We start from the raw sequence: 21,813 nt of genomic DNA on the forward strand, positions 1-21,813 counted from the left end.
CCTGGTTTTCTCCAAATGTAATGCCTGGCATTCACTCCAAAGAGTTTACTTTTAGTCTCATCAGACCAGAAAATTTTGTTTCTTATGATCTGAGAGTTCTTCAGATGAACAATTCCAGGCGGGGAGTAGCTTCCGTCTGGCCACTCTACCACACAGGCCTGATTGGTGGATTGCTGCACAGATGGTCATCCTTCTGTAAGGTTCTCCTCTCTCTACTGAAGAATGCTGAAGCTCAGACAGAGTAACCATTGGGTTATTCATCACCTCCCTGACTAAGGCCCTTCTCCCCCTATCACTCAGCTTAGATGGCCTGCCAGCTCTAGGAGGAGTCCTAGTGATTCCAAACTTTCAGAGCAGCAAAAACGTTTCTGTAACCTACCCCAGCCTTGTGCCTCGAGACAATCCTGTCTCGGAGGTCTACAGACAATACCTTTGTCTTCATACTTGGTTTGTGCTTTGACATGCACTGTCAACCCTGGGACCTTATATAGACAGGTGTATGCCTTTTCAAATCATGTCAAAATCCACTGAATTTACTACAGGTGAACTCCAATTAAGCTGCTGAAACATCTCAAGAATGATCAGTGGAAACAAAATGTACCTGAGCTCAATTTAGACTGTGAATACTTATGTGCATGTAATTTTTCAGGCATTTTATTTCTAATAAATTTGCAAAACTTATTTTTTCCACATTGTCATTATGGGGTATTGTATGTAGAATTTTGAGGAAATAAATAAATCCATTTTGGAATAAGGCTGTATCATAACAAAATGTGGAAAAAGTGAAGCGCTATGAATACTTTCAGGATGCATTGTATGTAAAACTGAGTTTTCTCTTTTTCTCACCCTCACACTTCCATTCCAGTTCTTTGTACTATTTCTTTGTTCCGCTGAACACAAAGGAAAATATTTGAAAGAATGTCAGGAACCAAATGAATATCGCCACTCATTTATGGACTGAGCAGGAAATAAATCATGTGGGAGTAAATGAGTTGGGCATCTGCTTGTCATTCTTCTAAATACCTTTTTAAAAGTTCATGGAAACCAATTAATGACTTTTAGTTTTAAGACTGTTCTACAGTAAATGTTGTGCTCAGAATGTAATCCTCCTAAAGAATTAAGGGACAAAAAAATGCTCTGATCTGGGACATTAAATCACTTTTATAGTTCACTTAATGACCAGCAGTGTCAAAATTCTACATGTAATCTCTTTAACACCTTCATACTTTAATAAGTATTGTTAAAAAGCAATCATTTTTTACAAAGTATTTGATTTATTTGTGAATTACAGTTTTTTTTATTTTATTAAATATTCAATTATATACTTTATAGTTAAATATATTCAAGAGTCAACATGAAAGTGGACCCAGCATGGTTGCAGATGTTATTGGACTTTAACATTGTTTCCATTGATTTTCTATGCTTACGATGAATCTGATTCTGATTGCAAAACAAACATGTAAATTACTACACAAAGCTTGTGTACAAGTGAGTTTAGCAGTTGTTTGTAGAGCGGTGGTGTGTGTTGATCATCAGCTGTGTCCACAGATGCTTGCCATAGGGCTAATGTCATCGTGTTGTCCGTCCACAGAGCATGCTGTGTGCCACATCAGTCGAGTCACCCCTCGGGCAAGGAAGCAACTTTGTTTTATGGCTCAAATGTTCTTATCCTCCATAAAGTTTGCAGGGAAGGCAATGCCCAGAGTTGTCACAAGGTTTACGAGGATGAAATACATTGATATTGATATCAAATAGCAGACACTGTTGCTTTGTATTGCTAAAAACATCTGTCATGATAACAGCAAGCCGTCAGTGAACAATTACTTTATTCATAATCTTATATCAGTGTGCGACAAACATCTCATGAGAACATGCATTACATTGCAGCGGCAGGCCCATCACATTCAATGTGTGTCATTATAAAGCATGAAAAGCTACGCATATAAACAGAAAAAAAGGGACCTTAAATGAAATTTACACTCATTTTGCTGACTTTTTTTATTGCAACGCCTGGCCGATGCTCTTTGCTGTTCACTCAATCCATTCCACAGGGATGTCATGCAGTTCAGCTTTATCCTCTCTTTTCACTCCGTCACTTATATTTACTTCCTCAAGGCCAAAAAACAAGGAACTACAATGGGTAATGCCTCCATTGGGAAGGCTAACTTATGATGGTCAAGGTTATTTTGTTTAAAAATATCAGCGTTATACTGAAATTGTGTTTTATTCTTTGCTTTGTTTTTTCTTTTTTTGGTATGATGTTAAATCCACTTTGCTGACGATATGGCATAAATTCTTAGATATTCATTACGAAACTACACTGTTAACAATTTTTGTAAATCGTACAGTATTTAACTGTAATATTAACTACATTTTACTGAAGGAGCGTTATGCATGTTACTGTATTTTGAAGTTGCATTATGAAAATTACAGTATTTTAAAGTAAAGATTTACAATACTGTAAATACACATACAGCAAGATAAACAGTGCTGTAATTGTAACTACAGTATATTTGCTGCAGTTGATTTACAGTAAGTTGCTGTAGATTCTACAGGAAATCGTTAACAGTGTACAGATGATTACAGTCAGTTTGCTCAATGCGTTATTTAAGTTGTTTAATGTGTTATGCTGGATGGTAGTTGCAGAACATCTAACAAACACATTATAAACATGGGACATAACGTCAGACATGACTGGCATAAATAGGCTTTTTCATAAAAATTAAAAAAAAAATTGTTTTATCAATGGGTGTAACGGTACATGTATATGTTCTGAACAATCACGGTACAGGTGTCACAGTTTAATTCATGTACTTTGAGGATATATACAGGGAGTTCAGTCACCAAAGCCATTAACACAGAACACATATTTCCATCTAAAAAATTTGAGATAGAGCTCTCAACAATGCTTTTTAAAAAAAAGCACCCTCTCCGCCATGTTTATTCATTTCCTTTGGCTTAGTTCCTATATTCATCAGTGGTCACCACAGCAGAATGAACAGCTAACTTATCCAGTGTATGTTTTTCACAGCAGATGCTCTTCCAGCTGCAAGCCAGAACTAGGATACACCCATACACTCACATTCACACACATAGTGTACACTATGGCCAATTTAGTTTATTCAGTTCACCTATCCCGCATGTATTTTGTACTGTGGAGGAAACCAGAGCACCCAGAGAAAACCCACAAGAACATTGCGAGAACATGCAAAATCCACACAGAAATGATTCAACTGATCCAACTGGGACAAGAACCAGCAACCTTCTTGCTGTGAGGCGACAATGTTATCCACTGAGCCACCATACCACTCTTTATCTGGCATGTTGCTATCAAATAATGCAAATAATGCAAGCGACATCAACCGTTTGCGACCAGGTGGGCGTGTCTAACGATGTAACAAAGTTGAGAATCCTTCAACTTTATGCAAATGAAGAGCAACTTTCTTGAATGTCAGCCAACAGGAGCAGCAGTAGAGCTCCCGTGATCCTCTCTCAGCTCGCTTAGAGGCCAATTGTATTCTCTTTGCTGTAGATCTACAGTACACAGGCCTGCGTTTGCAGTAGGTCGCCACTCAGGCAACTACGAAGTTGCTGCTAGTGTGAATGAGACTATCAAATAGTACCTGTCATGTGTAAAACTGTATTGACCTTTGAGAGATGGCATAATAACTTGCAAATTTTAACTTAGAATTGTACTTGATAATTAATAAAACTTAATTAATCCAAATTAATTCAAAATTAATAATGTAATTCAACCTCAGCACCCGATAGCGCCTAACCTTCCGCTACGTGGGCAGAGCTGTGACTGTTGTGTGCATAAAACATTTAAGCAACATTCCACATTTCTTTTTTGGTTGAACAAGTGCATCATTCGCTTATTTAGAACCACGTTAATGGAGGACCACCAACACTGCATGTTTTGGATGACTCCTTTGTCTGTCACACCCATTCACCACAGTCTTTCAATCTCTGCTAATGAGCAGAAGATCTGATTCAGGTGTGTTTGGCCAGAAGCATGTTTGAGAAACACAGGCTGCATCTGAAACCAAATACTTTCATACTATACAGTGCGCTAAAATGAGTATGCGAGCCGAGTAATTTGTCCGAATTCATAGAATTTGAAAATCAGTATGCGAGAAGTACCCGTATGACTTACTACTTCTGGCATAAATCTGAAGTATGCATCCCATGCATGCTACGCTGTCCCATGATGCCCCATGAGAGAGTGAAAAAATGTAATATGTCCAAATTTCAGTAATACTTCTTGAATTCATACTGTATAGAATGTACTTTTCTAAGGGCCGAGTAGTACGTTTAAAGTCAAATGCAGTATCTTCTGAGTAATAGGCGGTTTCGGACGCAGCCACTGACTTAAGTCTGGTTTATACTTCTTCGTCGAGTGATTGGTGTGACCCACGGCGCATGCCTTGCGCGTTGCCGTGCATTTACTTCTGTGCGCTGTGTCTGTTCCTCTGCAATAACGCTTCCGGAACGCTAGCAGCTAGTGAGGTGTTTATGTTCCTCTGTGTCGAGTTTCTTCACTGGTGTTTTGTTTTTTCTGAACGCTTCCTTAATGTACAAGTGGCTCAAACTCGCTCATTTTGAGGCAGATACCGGCAGACATGAAACAACTTTAATCATAAGATAAACACAAAACAAAATGTTCCATTTGGAGCTCCTTCATGGGACTCGACACTTGTAAACACTCGCTCCAACGGACTCACGCAGCTCTAGTTCCCGCCCACCCAAGGTCATCAGCGCTACCAAGCCGACCTATCACAGTGCTTGTGCTTAGCGTTGTTGTGACGTGTAGTTACATTTTTGAGAGGTTGACGGAGAAGTATAAATCAGTCTATTATTTTATTTTATTGATTATCAGACTATTTATACTCTTAAGTGGTGTAAAATAGTGCATAAGTATGCAATATGCATACCCAATATCCCAATATTTGGGACGCACCCAGTTTGTGTGTACAGTACGTAAACCAGTCTGTGGTCCCACACACACAAGGGCAGTGACTGATCAGGAGTTGCTCACTGCACACTGTAAAAAATGCAGGGTTCCACACAATTCATTCATGTTGCCTCAACACAAATCTACTAACTTAACGTATCTAATCTGAGTAGACTGAACACAAAACAAGTAAATTTCCCCCCAAAATCATGTTGTTTCAGCTCATTTTAAAGTTGGAGTGCACCTGCTGCTAATATAATAACAGATAAATGGACATCCCATGCTGGCATTTTCAATAAAAGAGATTTCAGATTTAAAGCTTATCGAATCTTAAATTGGGGGCGGCATGGTGGCTCAGTGGTTAGCACAGTCAACTCAGAGCAAGAAAGTCACTGGTTCAAGTCTAAGTTGGCATTTCTGCGTGGAGTTTACATGTTCTCCCCATATTCAAGTAGGTTTCTTCTGGGAAACTGTGTGTGTGTGTGTGCGCGAGCGAGCGAGCGTGTGCGCGCGAATGAATGTGTATGGTTGTTTGCCAGTACTGGTCGACCTCTGAAATAGAGACTAAGCTGAAGGAAATGAATGAATCTTAAATGTAATGCTCAACTAATGTGTATTTGTTATTTTTGGAGAGGGTTGAACTTGTCTTTTAATTTATTAATACACAGTCTCTTCATTATATAAAGTTTTATGTTTCATTAATCGACTTATTTTGTACTTTTATATCAGAAGTAGCTTTTGAGATCTGTAGCTGATTGTGACACTTCTGTCTGTTCAAAATAAACAGAAAAAAGCAAGCACTGGGGATTTACTGCTTATTCCTGTTTTATCAAAGCTGTATTGAACTGTGATCTCAAGACCGAGATACATACTGAACAGTGACATGTGTACCGTTACACCCCATACACAGTAATGTTATGTATGCTGTTTTCCACTAGTTCCGTTTGGGATTTTTTTAGCAGATTTAGAAACATAATACTGACAAACAGATAAGGAAAGCCATTGCTTGAAGTTGTACAGTATCTCAAACATGTCTGTGCTGAAGATACTGATTAAAAAGCCCCATCTCCCCCAGGGTTTTTTTTTTCTTTCCATTTTTGGATGATACGATCTTACAACAAAATTGTTTTTTATAATACAGTCAATTTATATACATTCCTTTAGTTTTAATCTCAGTGAAATGCAAGAGATGTACAGTAGCCTCCAGGCCCAAGTCTGTATGGGATGCGTTTATGATTCTTCCAGTGAAGTTTTACACTGTGTCCACTGCAGATGAGGTATTATTTCCATCCCTTTCTGCTCCATTGAAGTGAGTTCCGTCTCAACAGTGCAGAATCTTAATGAAGGCTTTGCGAAACTCGATGTTGAAAGTGGTGTATATGATTGGGTTTACGGCACTGTTCACATAGCCCAGCCATGTAAAGGCAGTGTAGAGTTCAGGAGGGACTTGGCAGTAAGTGTTGACAATGTGTGTGATGAAGAACGGCAGCCAGCAGATGATGAATACACCTAAAAATAAAGCAGAGGTGTTGAGGGGAATATTATTTTTCAGCAAGTTGTTAATTTTTATTGTGTAGTTCATTAAGATAAAAGGCTGAATATTTGTTGTAAAATAATTCTTTTTTCAAACAAATGTTGTTCTGTTGAACTTTTTATGAATCAAACATGTATCAGTATCCATAAAAATATTAAGCAGCAGTTTTTTCTACCACTGATTATAATAACATCAGTAATAATTAATGATGATTATAATAATTTTAATTACCATCATAATGATTTCCTATGGAACGTGTGAGACTAAAGACTGGGGTAATGATGCTGGAAATTCAGCTTTGACATCAGAGGAATAAATTACACTTTAAAATATATTCAAACAGAAAACGGCTCTTCTGAACTTTAATAAATATTTTACAAGTTTGCTGTTTTGCTGTATTTTGGATTTTTTCAAATGCAGCAGAAAAGTCTTCTTTCTAAAATGGTAAAAATGCAAACAGAACTGAAGGAAGTATGTTGGATTTATATTTAGCCATGTACACCCATTCCACATTAATCAGTTGACTTAATTTGTTCATTTAATTTTAACTTCATAGAATAATTTTTTTTGAAGTGACCGCATTAAGCAGTTAAAGTGATTTGATATGGTTCCCTGAAAGGATCAATTAATTTAATTTAGAATACATTTATTATTGCACATTTAACTGTAGCTTCATTCATTTAGTTGGTTAACTTAATTAAGACAATTTTAATAAGTAAGCATTACACCATTAAACACTATTAAGTCTTTCCCTTTGTTCATCTTGCTCAAAAAAACATAAAAGGATTTTTAAATTAAATTTATTACTCTCCTCATTGAGTCTGAAGCAAAGTGTGTGTTCAGCAAAAATGCTCAATTTATTCTAATATACTGCACATTTTAGAGAAAGCAAGTTGTGTAGATTATAAATAACATGCTTTTGCATTTTCTTCAATAACAATAACGAGTCCAGACACTAGTCCTGTCTTGTCTAGTATGTTGTGCTCGGCTCAAGTTTTCTCGGGTCGAGCACTCATATTTCCTGTCTGATTTCTTCTTTTGTATGAGCACTGTCTTGACTGTGCTCGAGCTGTGCACACTCCTGCTTGACCCGTGCACGTGAGGTCTGGGCGTGCTCGGGATCCGCACTCTCGTACTGGAGTGCGTTTTCCAAACAATGACATAACCTGCGGCTGAACTATCATAGTACAATGCATTGTTTGGGAAAAGAACAAAGTAGTGACGAGTGTTTAGTCCCAAAACTGTAGCTTCTCTGTCGCAGATCCATCGTTTGAACCCCGTTAGTTATAATGTAAAGCGTCCATAATGATGCCCTAAACTGGGTGGAGTAACTACTTTTTTTAGAGCAAAACACCACAGATTATATTCCATTGTAAATATTGTAATTATATTGTGCAAATTATTTAGTCTTTTATGCACTCGTATTTTAAAAAAAAAATCCAATATTAGTTTTGGTAAAAACATGCACTTGTTTTCCATATTAATTGAAAAATAGGGTATGTAAATGACACATATAGGACCTATATATGTTTCCTTTACAAATATTATGGAGAATATTCCATATTAAATCACTAAGCTAAAACGTATTCTAATCTCATGTAAAATCATACAAAACGTTAATGATTGTAGGCCTAATATAGTTTATTAAGAAATGGGAAAAAAATCCTACTTAATAATAATAATAATAATAATAATAATAATAATAATAATAATAATAATAATAATAATAATAATAATTATTATTATTATTATTATTATTATTATGTTGTTGTTGTTGTTGTTTATTATTATTTTTTTCTTTTTTGGAAAAGTTTACTTTTCCAATTCTTCTAACAAACAGGCTCACGTCATATACAGTACAGATAAATTTCTTAATAAATAACCAATCATAAATTAAAACCATTAGGGTATATTAAATATTATGTAACATATATTATAACATATATATATATATATTTTTTTTTCACAAGCTTTGGAGAGGTAACGTAAATTCCGCTTTTATCTTATAGGTCACCTATAGCTTTCGTCATGAGCCAAAGCTGCGTTCATAATGGCATAAATGTTTTCAAAGTGCACTACGAGGGGAGCGCAATTGTCAATGTAAAGATCACTAAAACTGAACTGTAAAATACTTTGAAAGCAAATTACACCTAAGAGTGATGACTTTTAATGTTTTTTTTTTAATTATTCCAAGTTTAAATGTTAGAATATTTTAAATAAATAGGGCATATAACAAGAAACAGATCACAGTCAGGAACTATGTTTCTAACTACAGCTCTAAAGGTGTAGTTACAAGCGTACAAGTTTGCGATGCATTTTGCGAATGTTCGTTGGTAAGACGGATTTGGGAAATGCCAAATCAGTGAATTATGTTTGTAACAACAGAACTTGCCACCTTAGTTAGCTAACGATGGTTTTCTGAAAAGCACCCCTAGTGTGTTTGTTGTTTTGTTCACGGCATGGTGTTATCATTCTCAGCACTCTGGTCTAGTTGGTTTCGGTTGGCAGTGGGACTGGAAACGTGTACCGTAAGTGTTTTTATTTATAGTGTGCTCTATCTCACATTCTGTTTTTGTTGGTGTCTTAGCACGTGGCTCTGTGTTTTACATCGTGCTTTGGAGTTTCATATGAACATGCAGTTAAGAGTTCTCTCATTGGCTGAATGTTCTAGTCCTTTTTACATGAGCACATGGCTTGTGTTGTTTCTTAGTGTTATGTGCTCCTGTCTATTGTCTAGTCCCACCCTCCTTGTTAACCCATAATTAGTTTATTATGTTCACCTGTTTGCTTGTTAATTCTTTCTGCTTATAGTCTACTCATGTCTGCTGCCCTGTGCCAGTTCATCTATTATAATTGCATTGTCCTGTCGTGTCCAGCCCCGTTCTTCCCTGCCAGCCCAGTCTAGTTTGTTTTTACCGTTGTGTTAATGTTTTCCACCTCTGGGTTGTTTTTGTTGTATTTTTATTATTAATAAACCCCTAATTTACTGCATTTGAGTCCTTGCTCCCTTTCCGTTTCTGAAACGAGACACTACCTGTCTGCAATTGGTCAGGAATTGGTCTTGCTCAAAAGTCACACTATTGGCTGAGCCAGTGTTGCTGTTTAGTGATTTATTTATTTATTTTTTTTTTGGAAAGTGTCACAGTGTTTGCACTTCATGAATAAATCAAGCAACATTTTTTTCATACACACACTGTACCTTTGTGTTAAAGTTCTTAAAAAGCACTTACCAAGGACAATAGCTAACATCTGAGTGGCCTTCTTCTCCTTCTGCTGAGAGATTTTGCGTTTGTTAAGAGTTTTGACTGATGTCTGAGTTTTGCCGGTGGGGGAGACCTGGATCTCAAATGCTTTGGCCCCTTTCGTGATACTGCTGGTGTTGCCATTTCTTTCAGGCTTGACACCAGCTTCAGGCGATGGAGGTGATATGTCAGTTTCTCTTAGATTAGAGTTAACCAGCCGGCTGTTTTGTTGACTTCCACCAGACTGATCCTGCTTCCTCTGTCTCGAAGGGTTTCGGTTTGTGATCTCATCCATCTGGATGTCGTCCCCGTTGTTTACAACCTCTTTTATGAAGATCTAACCGAAAAAGAAGAAGAAAAGTCTGTTTGGCCAAAGGTATGTTTATACAAACAGTTCTAAACTATAAAGCATTTTACATATAGTACGTTTTCTGGGGGCTTTTACACAACAATGTTTTTTAGCCATAAACAGGAATCTTTTTATATGTTTTTCCTCTTCGTTTACAAGTCACCATCATTTTTGGGACTTTAAATGCATATATTTGAAACAGGTTTTTAAAGTGGACATTTTTTTTAAATGTTGCCATTGTCATGTCCATGTAATCACCCGAAAGCTGAAGTCCTTGTAAACAATGATGTCATGTGCATACATATGGAGATTAACGGCAAGCACAAACAAACATACGTTATGCACTACAGTGGTGGATTACATGGCAGTAGTGTTGTTGGTGCTACAAGTGTTTGCTAATGGTTCATCAGCATTAGCAAACATTCACTTCACATTACAGCGAAAAGCAGAGATGTGTCTTATTACACACACATCAAATTCTACATAGACAAAAGCACAGAGACACCAACGGCACATTGTCACTTGCTAACAGTTGCTAACTAATAGGATAACACCACCAAATATTATACATAGATACTGTACATAATGCAGCATTTTTGGCCATTTTCATGGATATATTTTTAATGCATATTATTGTGTAAACGTAGTCTGAAAAAGCTATGTTCGTTATGATGTTTTTGAAAAGGTTAGCAAAAATTCTAATATTTGTAAAAACAATGACATCAAGCCCTTGCTTATTAAAAAAACATCAACAATGCCTTTTGTGCACAGACAAGTGTTTCTATATAACAAGATGGCCTGGCATGCAAAATAAAGTTTTTAGTCTTTGTCGATCCATGGGAACAGAAATTGCTTTGACAGCTTTGTCATCTGTATGCTAACCCAACATCATCTCACAATTCGTAACATTTTGATTTAGTGGATAATTTGTAAGAACTCATTTGTACAATTTAGTACTATTCATGTATCTCCCGATGATGATTGGGTTTAGGGGCGAGGTTGGGTGCCACATCTTTTTTAAAATCTAAAATTTTCATAAGACTGAACTAACATTAAACTGACAAAATGTAACATAGTTGCATTTCTTCATGAAATCAGGCTGGCTACCCTTTACAAATGCAGACTTTTCTGCTTTATAATGCATTGTTTTCATGTAAACATTTAATATGTGCAGTAAATCCAAGAAAAGTGAAGTAAAACTGCAGTACAACTTCAGTACAATTACAGTATATAGAAGTATAACTGCAGTAAAATTAAGTACAATTTGCAAAACTGCAATTCAATGAAGTAAAAAACCCAGTTCAAATACAGTACAATAAAATATTTTGCATTTTATAAGTATTTTATAAGTTGCAGTAAACTGGAGTAAAAACAAGTAAACTCCATCTTTACTGCTCATGTGCTGCTGTAGTCTATTATGCCTATGGTGTGGTAAGAACTGTACTGCACTTGTGTTCCAAAGGGTTTGTTCTTCAACATCTTCCAAAAATATTTTGTATTTTTTCAGGGATGTTTTTTGGATTCAAGTAATTTTCTAATTAGAATTTTAAGAGTTTATTTGCAATAAATTAATAATACAAAAATAACTGTGGTGACCTGAACAGTACAACCAAATCCAATGCAACTGAAAAGAAATGCAGTATAATGAGGCATAAACACAGTTCAACAACAATACAATAAAATTCAACAGCAGTAAAACTTGCAATACAACTGAAGTAACATTAAATTAGCTGAAAGGGGCAATATAGTGATATGTTATATAATGTTTTGCACTTGGGTTCATAAGTATTAAAAGTACACTTTAGTTTAATTATGTATTGCAGTATTGTATATGTTTTTCTGTAGTTACTTATACTTCAGAAAAATACAATACAATATATTGTGGTAGTACTTCAGCAGTACAAATGAAGTGCTGAAACCTCATTTAGAAAACATTGTCCACCAAGCAGGAAAAGTAGTAGTTGTATAGCAGTTGTACTGCAGTAGTGCATTATACTGTACTGCATTATAGTAGTACTGTAGTATCACTTCAGTACTATTGCAGTAGTTGTTCTGTAGTAGTTATTCAGCTGAATTGCAGTAGTTGTACTGCATTTGGACTGTAGTAATAATTCAGTTTTATTGCAGTAGATGTACTGCGTTGATTGTATTTTTGTATTTCAGTTGTATTGCAGTAATACTGCAATATATATAAATAACGCAGCTTTTTTTGTCCAAACAACTTCACTTTTAAGAGGTTAACTAAAACCTTTAATTCCTTTTTTTAAACTGCAGTCATTTTGTAAGGGTACTGTGTGAAATGGTTCACTGATTGATTTCACTCTATTTAACTTGTTTATTGTTTCAGTCAATATAACTTTATATGAAGTGTACATTAAGTACAGAGATTAACTTTTAATATTTGTTGACACACTGTCGTTTCTCAAATATCAGCTGTCTGCATTACTTCTGGAGGTTGCGAGCACAACAAAATCCTGTTTAGTGCGATATCTGGGAAAACAACAGCGAAAATGGATGTACCACATTTTTGTTGTTCACAGGACAATTCCCACTGGACTTGACGATCACAGTGCACAGTTTCACATCATCGGGATGGGTGCATTTCTGAAACACACATGGGAGAGAAACACCAGACTGTTGTGACAGATTTAGACCAGAAAGGAATTAGTCGTCTCGCCCAAGGTTGAGTTTAATTTCTTTGCAATTATAGAAATGGGAGGAATATGCGAGCTTGGTAATTTCAGTCGGTTACAGCGATATTTTTAATGTCAGCTTATAGATCATATTTATAGGTAATCCTTAACCATTTTAAATGACCTGCTCTGCATAAGGAGGATTGCTTAAGCTTTGCATTCTCTGTCTACAACGCGTATGTTTTGGATGCAGATGTGGCGAATCTAAAGATCATTTCAGATCTGAATCCAAAAGTTCTGTATTTTGGAAACAAGACACTTGCTCTATAGAAGCATGAGGAGGAGTTTTGCACTTCAAGATGATCCGCTCTCCTGAAATAAACATGATGTTGATCTAAGCCTGTTTTCACATCAGAATGCTTTGGAGGAGACGCAGCAGTGACAGAAACCACTGATAGGAGATGCGATGTTTACTTTCGCCGTCAGGACACAGCATGAGAACTCCCTAACCACAAATGACTTTCAATAATGCTCTGATGCCCTTGCAGAAGCTTAGGATGGGTAGATAAGCTATCGGTTTCTCTAAATAATGCTATATTGAATTTATTCTGCTGCAGCATATGCGCTCTGGTGAAGCCTAGCTGCATCTGTGTAAAACAATGTGCAGACGAACTGTTTATTATAATAGCAGTGATATAAAGCTGTGGCCATTTCCTGCTCGTCTCACATTGATTTGCTGTATGTTGGGAGAATCAATACAACAAGCAAAAAAAAAAACAGAAAAGAAAGGTCGCTCTTGACACACTTCCATTTTCACAGATGTGCAAGCATGTACTAATATCCACTTCTATTCAGCTGCTCATTACTCCTACACTGCTGATGGGAATTTCAGCGCTGACAAATTACTATGAAATTCATCGACACTGCAGTTTTTTTAACAATCCCAATTCACTAAACTCTACTTGAGTGCTGAGTAAGTGCAAACTTTCACAACTAGTCATGAAACAGCTGATCTCACCTTTATAGTCGAGCTCATATCCATGTCTGTAACTGGGCATGTGCGTTTGGTGTTGACACGTTTCCGTCTTTTCCGGAGTACCACGTAGATCTGCACGTACACTAGCAGAGTTATGATGAAGGGAACGTAGAAGGACACAATGGAGGAGTAAACTACAAAGGCAGGATTCGCAATCACACAGAGAGCATCGTCATGGGTTACTGGAATAGAAAATACAGGGAAAATGTCATTCAAAGTTATAACTGTTCACATTCTGAAATAACTGTACAAAACCTGTCACAGGGGTGATACCTTTTCAGATCATACACTTTTATGACTAACACACTGCAAAAAATGATTTTCTTACTTAGATTTTATGTCTTGTTTCTAGTCTGAATATCTAAATATTCTTAAATCAAGAAGTGTTTTCTAGACAAGCAAAATTGATTTCAGAAATATGGCAAAATTAAGTGAGTTTTTTTTTTTTAAACAAACTAAATAATCTGACAGCAGGATAAGAAATACATTTTTTTTTTTTAATTGTAAACAATAATATTTTTCTTACCCCATTGGCAGATCAATTTACTTGTTTTAAGGTAAAACTCCCTTAATTTGGGGACATTATTTTTCAAAACAAGACAATATTTTTTACGTGTCTAGAAAATGTTTCTTGATTTACGAACATGGTAAAACCCAACTTTATCAAGTCAAATGAGTGTAGTTAACTCAAAATTGACTGAAAGTTAATTCTACTCATTTGAAAAGAATTTTGAACTCAGTGTTGAAGGTAATGAGTTAATTATAAATACCTCATTACTTCAACTTAAATGGAGTACGTTCACAGTACTCGTATAGATGTAGCAATCAGTTTCCTCAAAAGGTTTGAGTTGCTTCAACTTATTGGGTTTTACAGTACTAAGTTGGTTTGAGTTCTCTTCATTTATTGGGTTTTACTGAGCTCAAAATGCTTCGATTACTCAAATAGATCAAGTTTACAGTAATCTTTAGCATTAATATATATTTATATATATATATATATATATATATATATATATATATATATATATATATATATATATATATATATATATATATATATATATATATATATATATATATATATATATATATATACATATAATACTTATTTATATTATTTATATATTTATTTATTTTTAAAGTACAAATGTGTTACTCATAGTACCTATAGATATACTTAGACATAAAGCTGTAAATTCTTCACATTACATTACATTACATATACCCTAAAGGTATCCAAAATGTCTGTTTATGGAATCTTTGCCCCAGTTTTGTACCTTTCTTTCTGAGAAAGCATCAACTAATATAGTTTTTTATTATTGAATATAAAAGATTCAAGTATTTTAATTAGAATAAAATATTTATACATATTTTATCAAAAATGTATAAAAAAGCAAATATCACATATTCATGAAAAAATATAAAATAATAGAATTACATAATATTTAAATTAATGATGCAAACGTTTAAGGAACAATTAAATAGAATAAAACAATTCATGTATCAATGTATTAAAAAAAGCAAATATAACTTATTCATAAATTTTTAAAAAATATATAAAATAATAAAATCACATAATATTTAAATTAATGCCATTTTTAAGGGATAATTAAATAGAATTAAACAAACCAATACAAATTAGAATACAAATGAACAATAAAAATTATCACAATATATACAGAAGTGACTTAATATAAAGATTTTTAAAACAATATTTTAGACACACATTATTATTATTTAAAAACATATTTTGGGGGGTTTTCACCTTTATTATCATAGGACAGTAGAGAATTCAGACAGGAGAGCAGTGAGAAGGGAAGGATTGTCAAAGGACCTTGAGCCGGGAATCAAACTCGGGTTGCCGTGAGCACTATAGTGCTACTGTATATGTCAGCGCAGTACCTCTAGGCTACTGACACAGACACATGTATAGTATTATTAATATAACAGAAATCAGGTTTTTATACACCAACTGACTTGACAAATGACTTATAAATATACAGTTTAGAATGGTGATCCCATTCATGAGAATAATCATATTTGGTCAGTCATGTCAAAGACTGAAACCCTCTAGTCTAGATTATAACACTCATCTTCCCAGTATCTTATATTATGATTTGTTTTGTTCATGCTCACGAGTGCCTGACCCTCGTCCACCCACTGTGTGCATTCAAGCAGAAAAGCGCTGATTAAATCACTTCCTCTAACATAACTTTCAAATGAAGCAGTGACCTAACTTAATTTTAGCTGCCCCTAACACCAGTGTGCATGAAAAATAAAGACACTAGTACTCTGTAAATTCAGCAAGCTGTTACATTGTACTATAATACTATTTCTAAACAGAAGCTACTTATTTAAGCGTATGCCAAGAAGATCCACTTAAATTGAGTTTAGCTGTCATAATCCTTATAAAATCATTTGTAGAATATGCATAAAAGACACAAAGTGAACAGTGGTGGATACTTTGCAGGACATAAGCTTATAATTTGCTTCTAAATCTTCATTTTAAGAATATCTCATTTTCTACTCGTGTGCCACAATCATTGAACGTCTGTACCTTCATTTAAGGGCACTTCTCAGCAAATGCATGTAAATGAATCACATAAATGTTTAATTAATTAGCACAGCATAGAATTAATGGGAAAAGTAAAGTTCGTAGACAAACTATATGGTGGCTTGAGAAAGCCTCGTTTGAGAGTTTGAAGTAGTTTTAAAGTTTAAATAATTGAAGTAGTTTTAAGCAGTTTGAATCAGCTGGCAAAGATAGATAAGCACATGTATATTAGCATGTTTCTAGTATGGATTGGCCTGTTTCTTGCAAGGCAGTTAATAAGGTGTTTTGAGTGGTTGCTAGGCGGTTGCCAAGGCATTGCTACTTAGTTGGTTGTTCTGAGTGGTTGCTGGGTGGTTGGTAGGGTGTTCTGAGTGGTTGCTAAGGTGTTGTTAGGGGGTTGCTAGGGTGTTCTGAGTGGTTGCTAGGTGGTTGCTAGTGTGTTCTGAGGGGTTGCTAGGGTGTTCTGAGTGGTTGCTAGGTAGTTGCTAAGGTGTTGCTAGGCCATTGCTAAGGTGTTGCTTGGCAGTTGCTATGGTGTTCTGAGTGGTTGCTAGGCAGTGGCTATGGCATTGCTAAGTGGTTGCTAAAGTGTTGCTTAGTGGTTGCAAAGGCATTGCTAGGTGGTTGCTAAAGTGTTGTGCTAGGTGGTTGCTAGGTGGTTGCTAAGGTATTGCTTTGCGGTTGCTAGGGTGTTCAGAGTGGTTGCTAGGCTGTTACTAAGGCATTGTTAGGTGGTTGCTAGGGTGTTTTGAGTGGTTGCTAGACGGTTGCTAAGGCGTTACTAGGTGGTTGCTAAGGCATTGCTAGGGTGTTCTGAGTGGTCACTAAGGTGTTGCTAGGTGGTTGCTAAGGTGTTGCTAGGTGGTTGTTAAGGTGTTGCTAGGCAGTTACTTAGGTGTTCTAAGTCATTGCTATGGTGTTTTGAGTGGTTGCTAGGCGTTTGCTAAGGTGTTGCTAGATGGTTTCTAGTATGATTAATGTTAGTATATTGGTATTATAGATTAGTATATTTGTTAGCATGTTTCTAGTATGATTAGTATGCTAGTATTTTTGTTAGTATGTTGTTAACATGAATTGGTTTGTTGTTAGTATGTCCAATGAAAAGTCCATGGCAGTTTTTTTACAATGGAAGTCTTTGGGACAGTTGCTAGGGTGCCGTAAGTGGTTGCTAGGCTGTGGCTAGTAAGTTGAAAGGTCATCAGTGATTGGCAGATTGGTAGTCTGAGTTAAATTAGCCCAAGTCATACATTTTGACCCAATGTTAAGTCAACTGGACTTTTTTTCAAATTTTCCAGGTCAGTTTTCGGAAAAAATACTTTAAATTAAATATATATATATATATATATATATATATATATATATATATATATATATATATATATATATATATATATATATATATATATATATATATATATATATATATATATAATCAATCATTAAGCTTTTCTTTATTTTAAAATACAGACTGTAATTGGGTGAAATATTGCTACAATTCAAATGTGTTCAATGAATAGAAAGTCATTTGAAAAGCACCAAACTGAAGATTTGTGTAGCATTTTACTGCTTTTCCTGATATGGTCAACTAGTTGTCTTTTTTTTTTCGAGTGAAAGTATTCGTTTTTATTCAGTTAATTTAGTTCAGACTTTTAAACAGATTGACTGACAGCCCAGATTAAGTAAATAGTTCCCCCATATTTACCAGTATTATTGAGTCCAAACAGCAGTGGACATGATATAGCAAAAGACAGAATCCAGACCACAGAAATCATGACGGTGACTCTCCTCTTGGAGCTGTAGCGTGTGTTATATAACATAGGCATGGCTACAGCTGTGTACCTGTGGAGATACAGAACAAAAATGAGTTGTTTGTTGTCTCGTTATATATGTCTTCATGTCTCTGCACAATTAACAGGTATGCCTGTATTCATGTGATATAATGTACAACACAATACACTGGTGTTTCCCATGACCTCTGATTATCCACTGAGGTCTTTCTTTCTAGTATCTAATTACTTGCTATATAAATGAAGGAGACGTCTAGCATGAACCACTATCGATCTTACAAGTATTCCTTACTATTTTGAGCTTATTTAGGTGACGGGGTACAAGGAAGTTGATGTTGTTGTCTATATATAACTAGCGATGGGAGCTTTTGAAGTGCTGCTTTGTGAAGCTCCATAACCACTGTAAATCATTTGATACAATAGGGGTTTGGAGTGTTCATCAAATTGGCAAAGCTATGATTTCAATGAGCGAAGCTTTGTTCGTCCAACAGCAAACTGTAAATATTGTATGTTAATAGACCATTTGTATTTTTTTCATTTGTAGTTTTTTGATATTTGCTCACCTGATGGTTGTTAAAGGGATAGTTCACCCAAAAATTTAAAATTCTGTCATCATTTACTCACCCTTGACTTGTTTCAACATCATTATGAGTTTCTTGCTTCGGTAAAACACAAAAGAAGGTATTTTAAAGAATGCTGTATACCTGTATACAAGTGCGGGTAGATTTCAGCTGTGGCTGGTATAAGACATTCGCTTATACTAGCCACTTTGGCTGGTTCCAAATAATTTTTAAATTGTAGTTTTCATAAAAGCAGGGTTCAACAAAAAAGATGGCCCAGTATGCGTGCAAATGTGATCGTAGAGTTTAAAAAAAAAACTTCACATGACCAAAAGAAAGCAGGTGAGTACCGAATGAGAGGACGATAATTTGCGCGTGCAAAGGTGATGTGCGAGACTGTTTAAAAAGCGATTGTTTTAATAGGAAATTAACTTCCCATTTAGTTAACTGGTTTGTTTGTTTTAGACACATGACAATAATTATTTTTGGTATGGTTAGGGATAAATTAAATAATTAATGGTAAATCCTTAATTTTGAGCCTTGAAAGTCATGTGAAATAAAAACTAATTGCAGTGCAACAATAAGAAACCACAACCCATTTGCTCATGCACATTGATTAAGGTCATACACAACACACAAGAAAATTAAATGAATGTGGACATAACACAAAAGGGTGACGCAGTGGTGCAGTGGCAGTAGCCTCACAGCAAGAAGGTCGCTGGTTCGAGCTTCGGCTGGGTCAGTTGTAATTTTAGCATGTCATAATCAAATTTATGTATTCATTCATTTATTTTATTTTCAGCTTAGTCCCTTTATTAATCCGGGGTCACCACAGTGGAATGAACCGCCAACTTATCCAGCACATTTTTTACGCACCTGATAACCTTCCAGCTGCAACCCATCTCTGGGAAACCAATTTATGCATTTAAAAGTGTATTTTCCCACCAATAAAATTGAGGCTAGTGAAAATGGCGAGTGGCTAGCAATATTGGAAATCTACTAGCCAAAGTGGCTAGTGATCAAAAAAGTTAACGTCAAGCCCTGCCTGTAACCATAGACCTTTTGATAGTAGGAAGCATATTATATACAAGTCAATAGTTACAGGGTTCAGCGTTCTTCAAAATTTCTTATTTTGTTCTTTAACAATGAAAGAAACTCATTATGGTTTGAAACAAGTCAATGACGATTAAATGTTGACAACATTGTCACTTTTGTGTGAACTTTCCATCATCATCTTTAGATCATTTATCTTTAGAACACAAATGACGATAATTTAGATTAAATGCAAGAGCTGATCGTCCATATACACCATTTACCTTAACTTGTTCAAAGAAAAATACCATAAATATACTCAAAATTGTCTATGTGTCTTTAGTAGTTCAGTCAGAATATTATAAAGCTAAAGAATATTTTTGTGCACATGTAAAACAAGAATATTGACTTTATTCATCAGTATCTTCTCCCAGGTGTCAGTATAGGGTGCGTGTTCACAAGCACTGTGCACTGATACAAACCCCCTGGATCCTCGTGATCTTCGCTGTTTGAAACAAAGCACAGGCACATCTGAGTATCTGATAAAAGTTATTATTTTTACTTTTTGTGCACAAAAAATATTTTCATAGCTTTATACTATTCTGATATACAACATTTCCCTACAACATCCCTACATTAAAACAGTAACAATATTTTTTAAAGTGAAGTTTCAGACTTCCTACTCACTATAAATAACCAGAGTTTCTTACCTCAGTATCTTCGTCTTGAAGAATACCCACCACCCACCGCCCCCCTCCCCCCTTTCTAGATTGGGTGACACGGAGGCCCAGTGATTATAACTATTGCCTCACAGCAAGAATGTCACTGCTAAACTCTCTACTGAGCCCCCAGGTTCCCTGGTTTCCTCCCACAGTCCAAAAACACACAACCTAAGTACTGTAAATTGAACAGTTCCAATTGGCATCATAGTCGAGCTCTTAGTAAGCCGTATATCTTTCTTTAGCCACCCTTATATCTTTCGTTAGCCAGAAACAAGTCTGGGGAGTTAATTGAAATCTACCTGAGCTCAAACTCCCCTCATGCCCTGCTAATGGGAAGGAGCCCAGGGCTCAAGGATCTTATAAGCTCAGGCCTCTCTCCTAGGCCAGCATGCCAAACAAGCTCTATCATCAATCATCAGCTAAGTGTGAACTCTTGAAAAATATATTGATTTATCTCTGTATACCCCCCAACCCAAGTCATATGGAAACTTCATATTGACTGGTATTTCATGATTTCTTAAATGCAATTATTTTGTTTTTATCCATGCTTGAAGTTATAAATATGTATATGTATGTATCTCGGACTGTGGGAGGAAAACCAGGGAACCTAGGAGAAACCCACGCAAGCACAGGGAAAACAAGCAAACTCCACAAAGAAATGTTGACTTAGTAGGGACTTTACCCAGTGACATTCTTGCTGTGAGGCAACAGTACTAATCACTGGGCCACCTTGTCACCGATCTAAAAAGGAGGGGAAGTAGGGGTGGGAGGGGGTATTCTTCAAAAAGAAGATTCTAAAGTAAGAAACTCTGGGTATTTATAGTGAGTTATGAATCATCCGATTGGTGAATGATTTAGCTAATGCAGAACCAGCAATGGACCATCATAAGCATGTGATCTTCTTGAAATTAGTTTATTTTGTTATTGTTATTAGTAAAATTGTTACTAATTACTCACCCTTATGTTGTTTCAAATCAGAACACAAATTAAGATATTTTAGATGAATAGGAGAGCTCCATCAGTCTCCATAGACAGCAATGCTCATAAGAGGTTAAAAAAACCATTAATGGTTCAATCAGAATAGTATAAAGCTATGAAAGTATTTTTTTGTGCACGTTTGTTTCATACAGTGGAGGTCATGAGGATTCGAGGGGTTTATATCAGTGCACCCTATACTGACCTTGAGGAGAAGATACTGATTAATAAAATCGTAGATATTTTTGTTTTAAATCTGCACAAAAGTATTCTCTAGCTTTTTAATATTCTGACTGAACCACTGAACAATTTTGAGGATATTTAGGGTATTTTTCTTTGAACAAGTTGTGACGATTGGGCTGTATGGAGTATCAGCTCCTGCATTTAATCCAAAATATCATCATTTGTGTTCTGAAGATGAACAATGGTCTAACA

The 21,813-nt window shown here is 35.6% G+C and overlaps 1 protein-coding gene and 1 long non-coding RNA gene across 8 annotated transcripts in view; one reads left to right on the forward strand and one right to left on the reverse strand.

Annotated features, from left to right (window-relative positions):
* Positions 1 to 2,722: 2,722 nt before the first annotated feature.
* The window catches only part of drd2a (dopamine receptor D2a), a 31,338-nt gene continuing 12,247 nt past the window's right edge, over positions 2,723 to 21,813 (reverse strand). For 4 of the 7 annotated variants that reach the window (XM_087282380.1, XM_087282381.1, XM_087282382.1 and 1 more), the window contains 5 exons: positions 18,005 to 18,141; positions 13,731 to 13,930; positions 12,600 to 12,683; positions 9,719 to 10,067; positions 2,723 to 6,463 (listed from right to left, as the gene is read on the reverse strand). In XM_087282380.1, coding sequence (XP_087138506.1) covers positions 6,276 to 6,463; positions 9,719 to 10,067; positions 12,600 to 12,683; positions 13,731 to 13,930; positions 18,005 to 18,141 — 958 coding nt within the window. In that variant the 3' untranslated portion in view covers positions 2,723 to 6,275. 7 annotated transcript variants of the gene reach the window in all.
* Positions 9,771 to 13,426, forward strand: LOC147833670 (uncharacterized). Its single transcript, XR_015509376.1, has 3 exons — positions 9,771 to 9,910; positions 10,001 to 10,106; positions 12,620 to 13,426. It is a non-coding gene; the product is annotated as an uncharacterized LOC147833670 (long non-coding RNA).

This window comes from Danio rerio, chromosome 15 (assembly GCF_052040795.2).
Source record: "Danio rerio strain M-AB ecotype USA chromosome 15, GRCz13ab, whole genome shotgun sequence".
Lineage (NCBI taxonomy): Eukaryota > Metazoa > Chordata > Actinopteri > Cypriniformes > Danionidae > Danio > Danio rerio.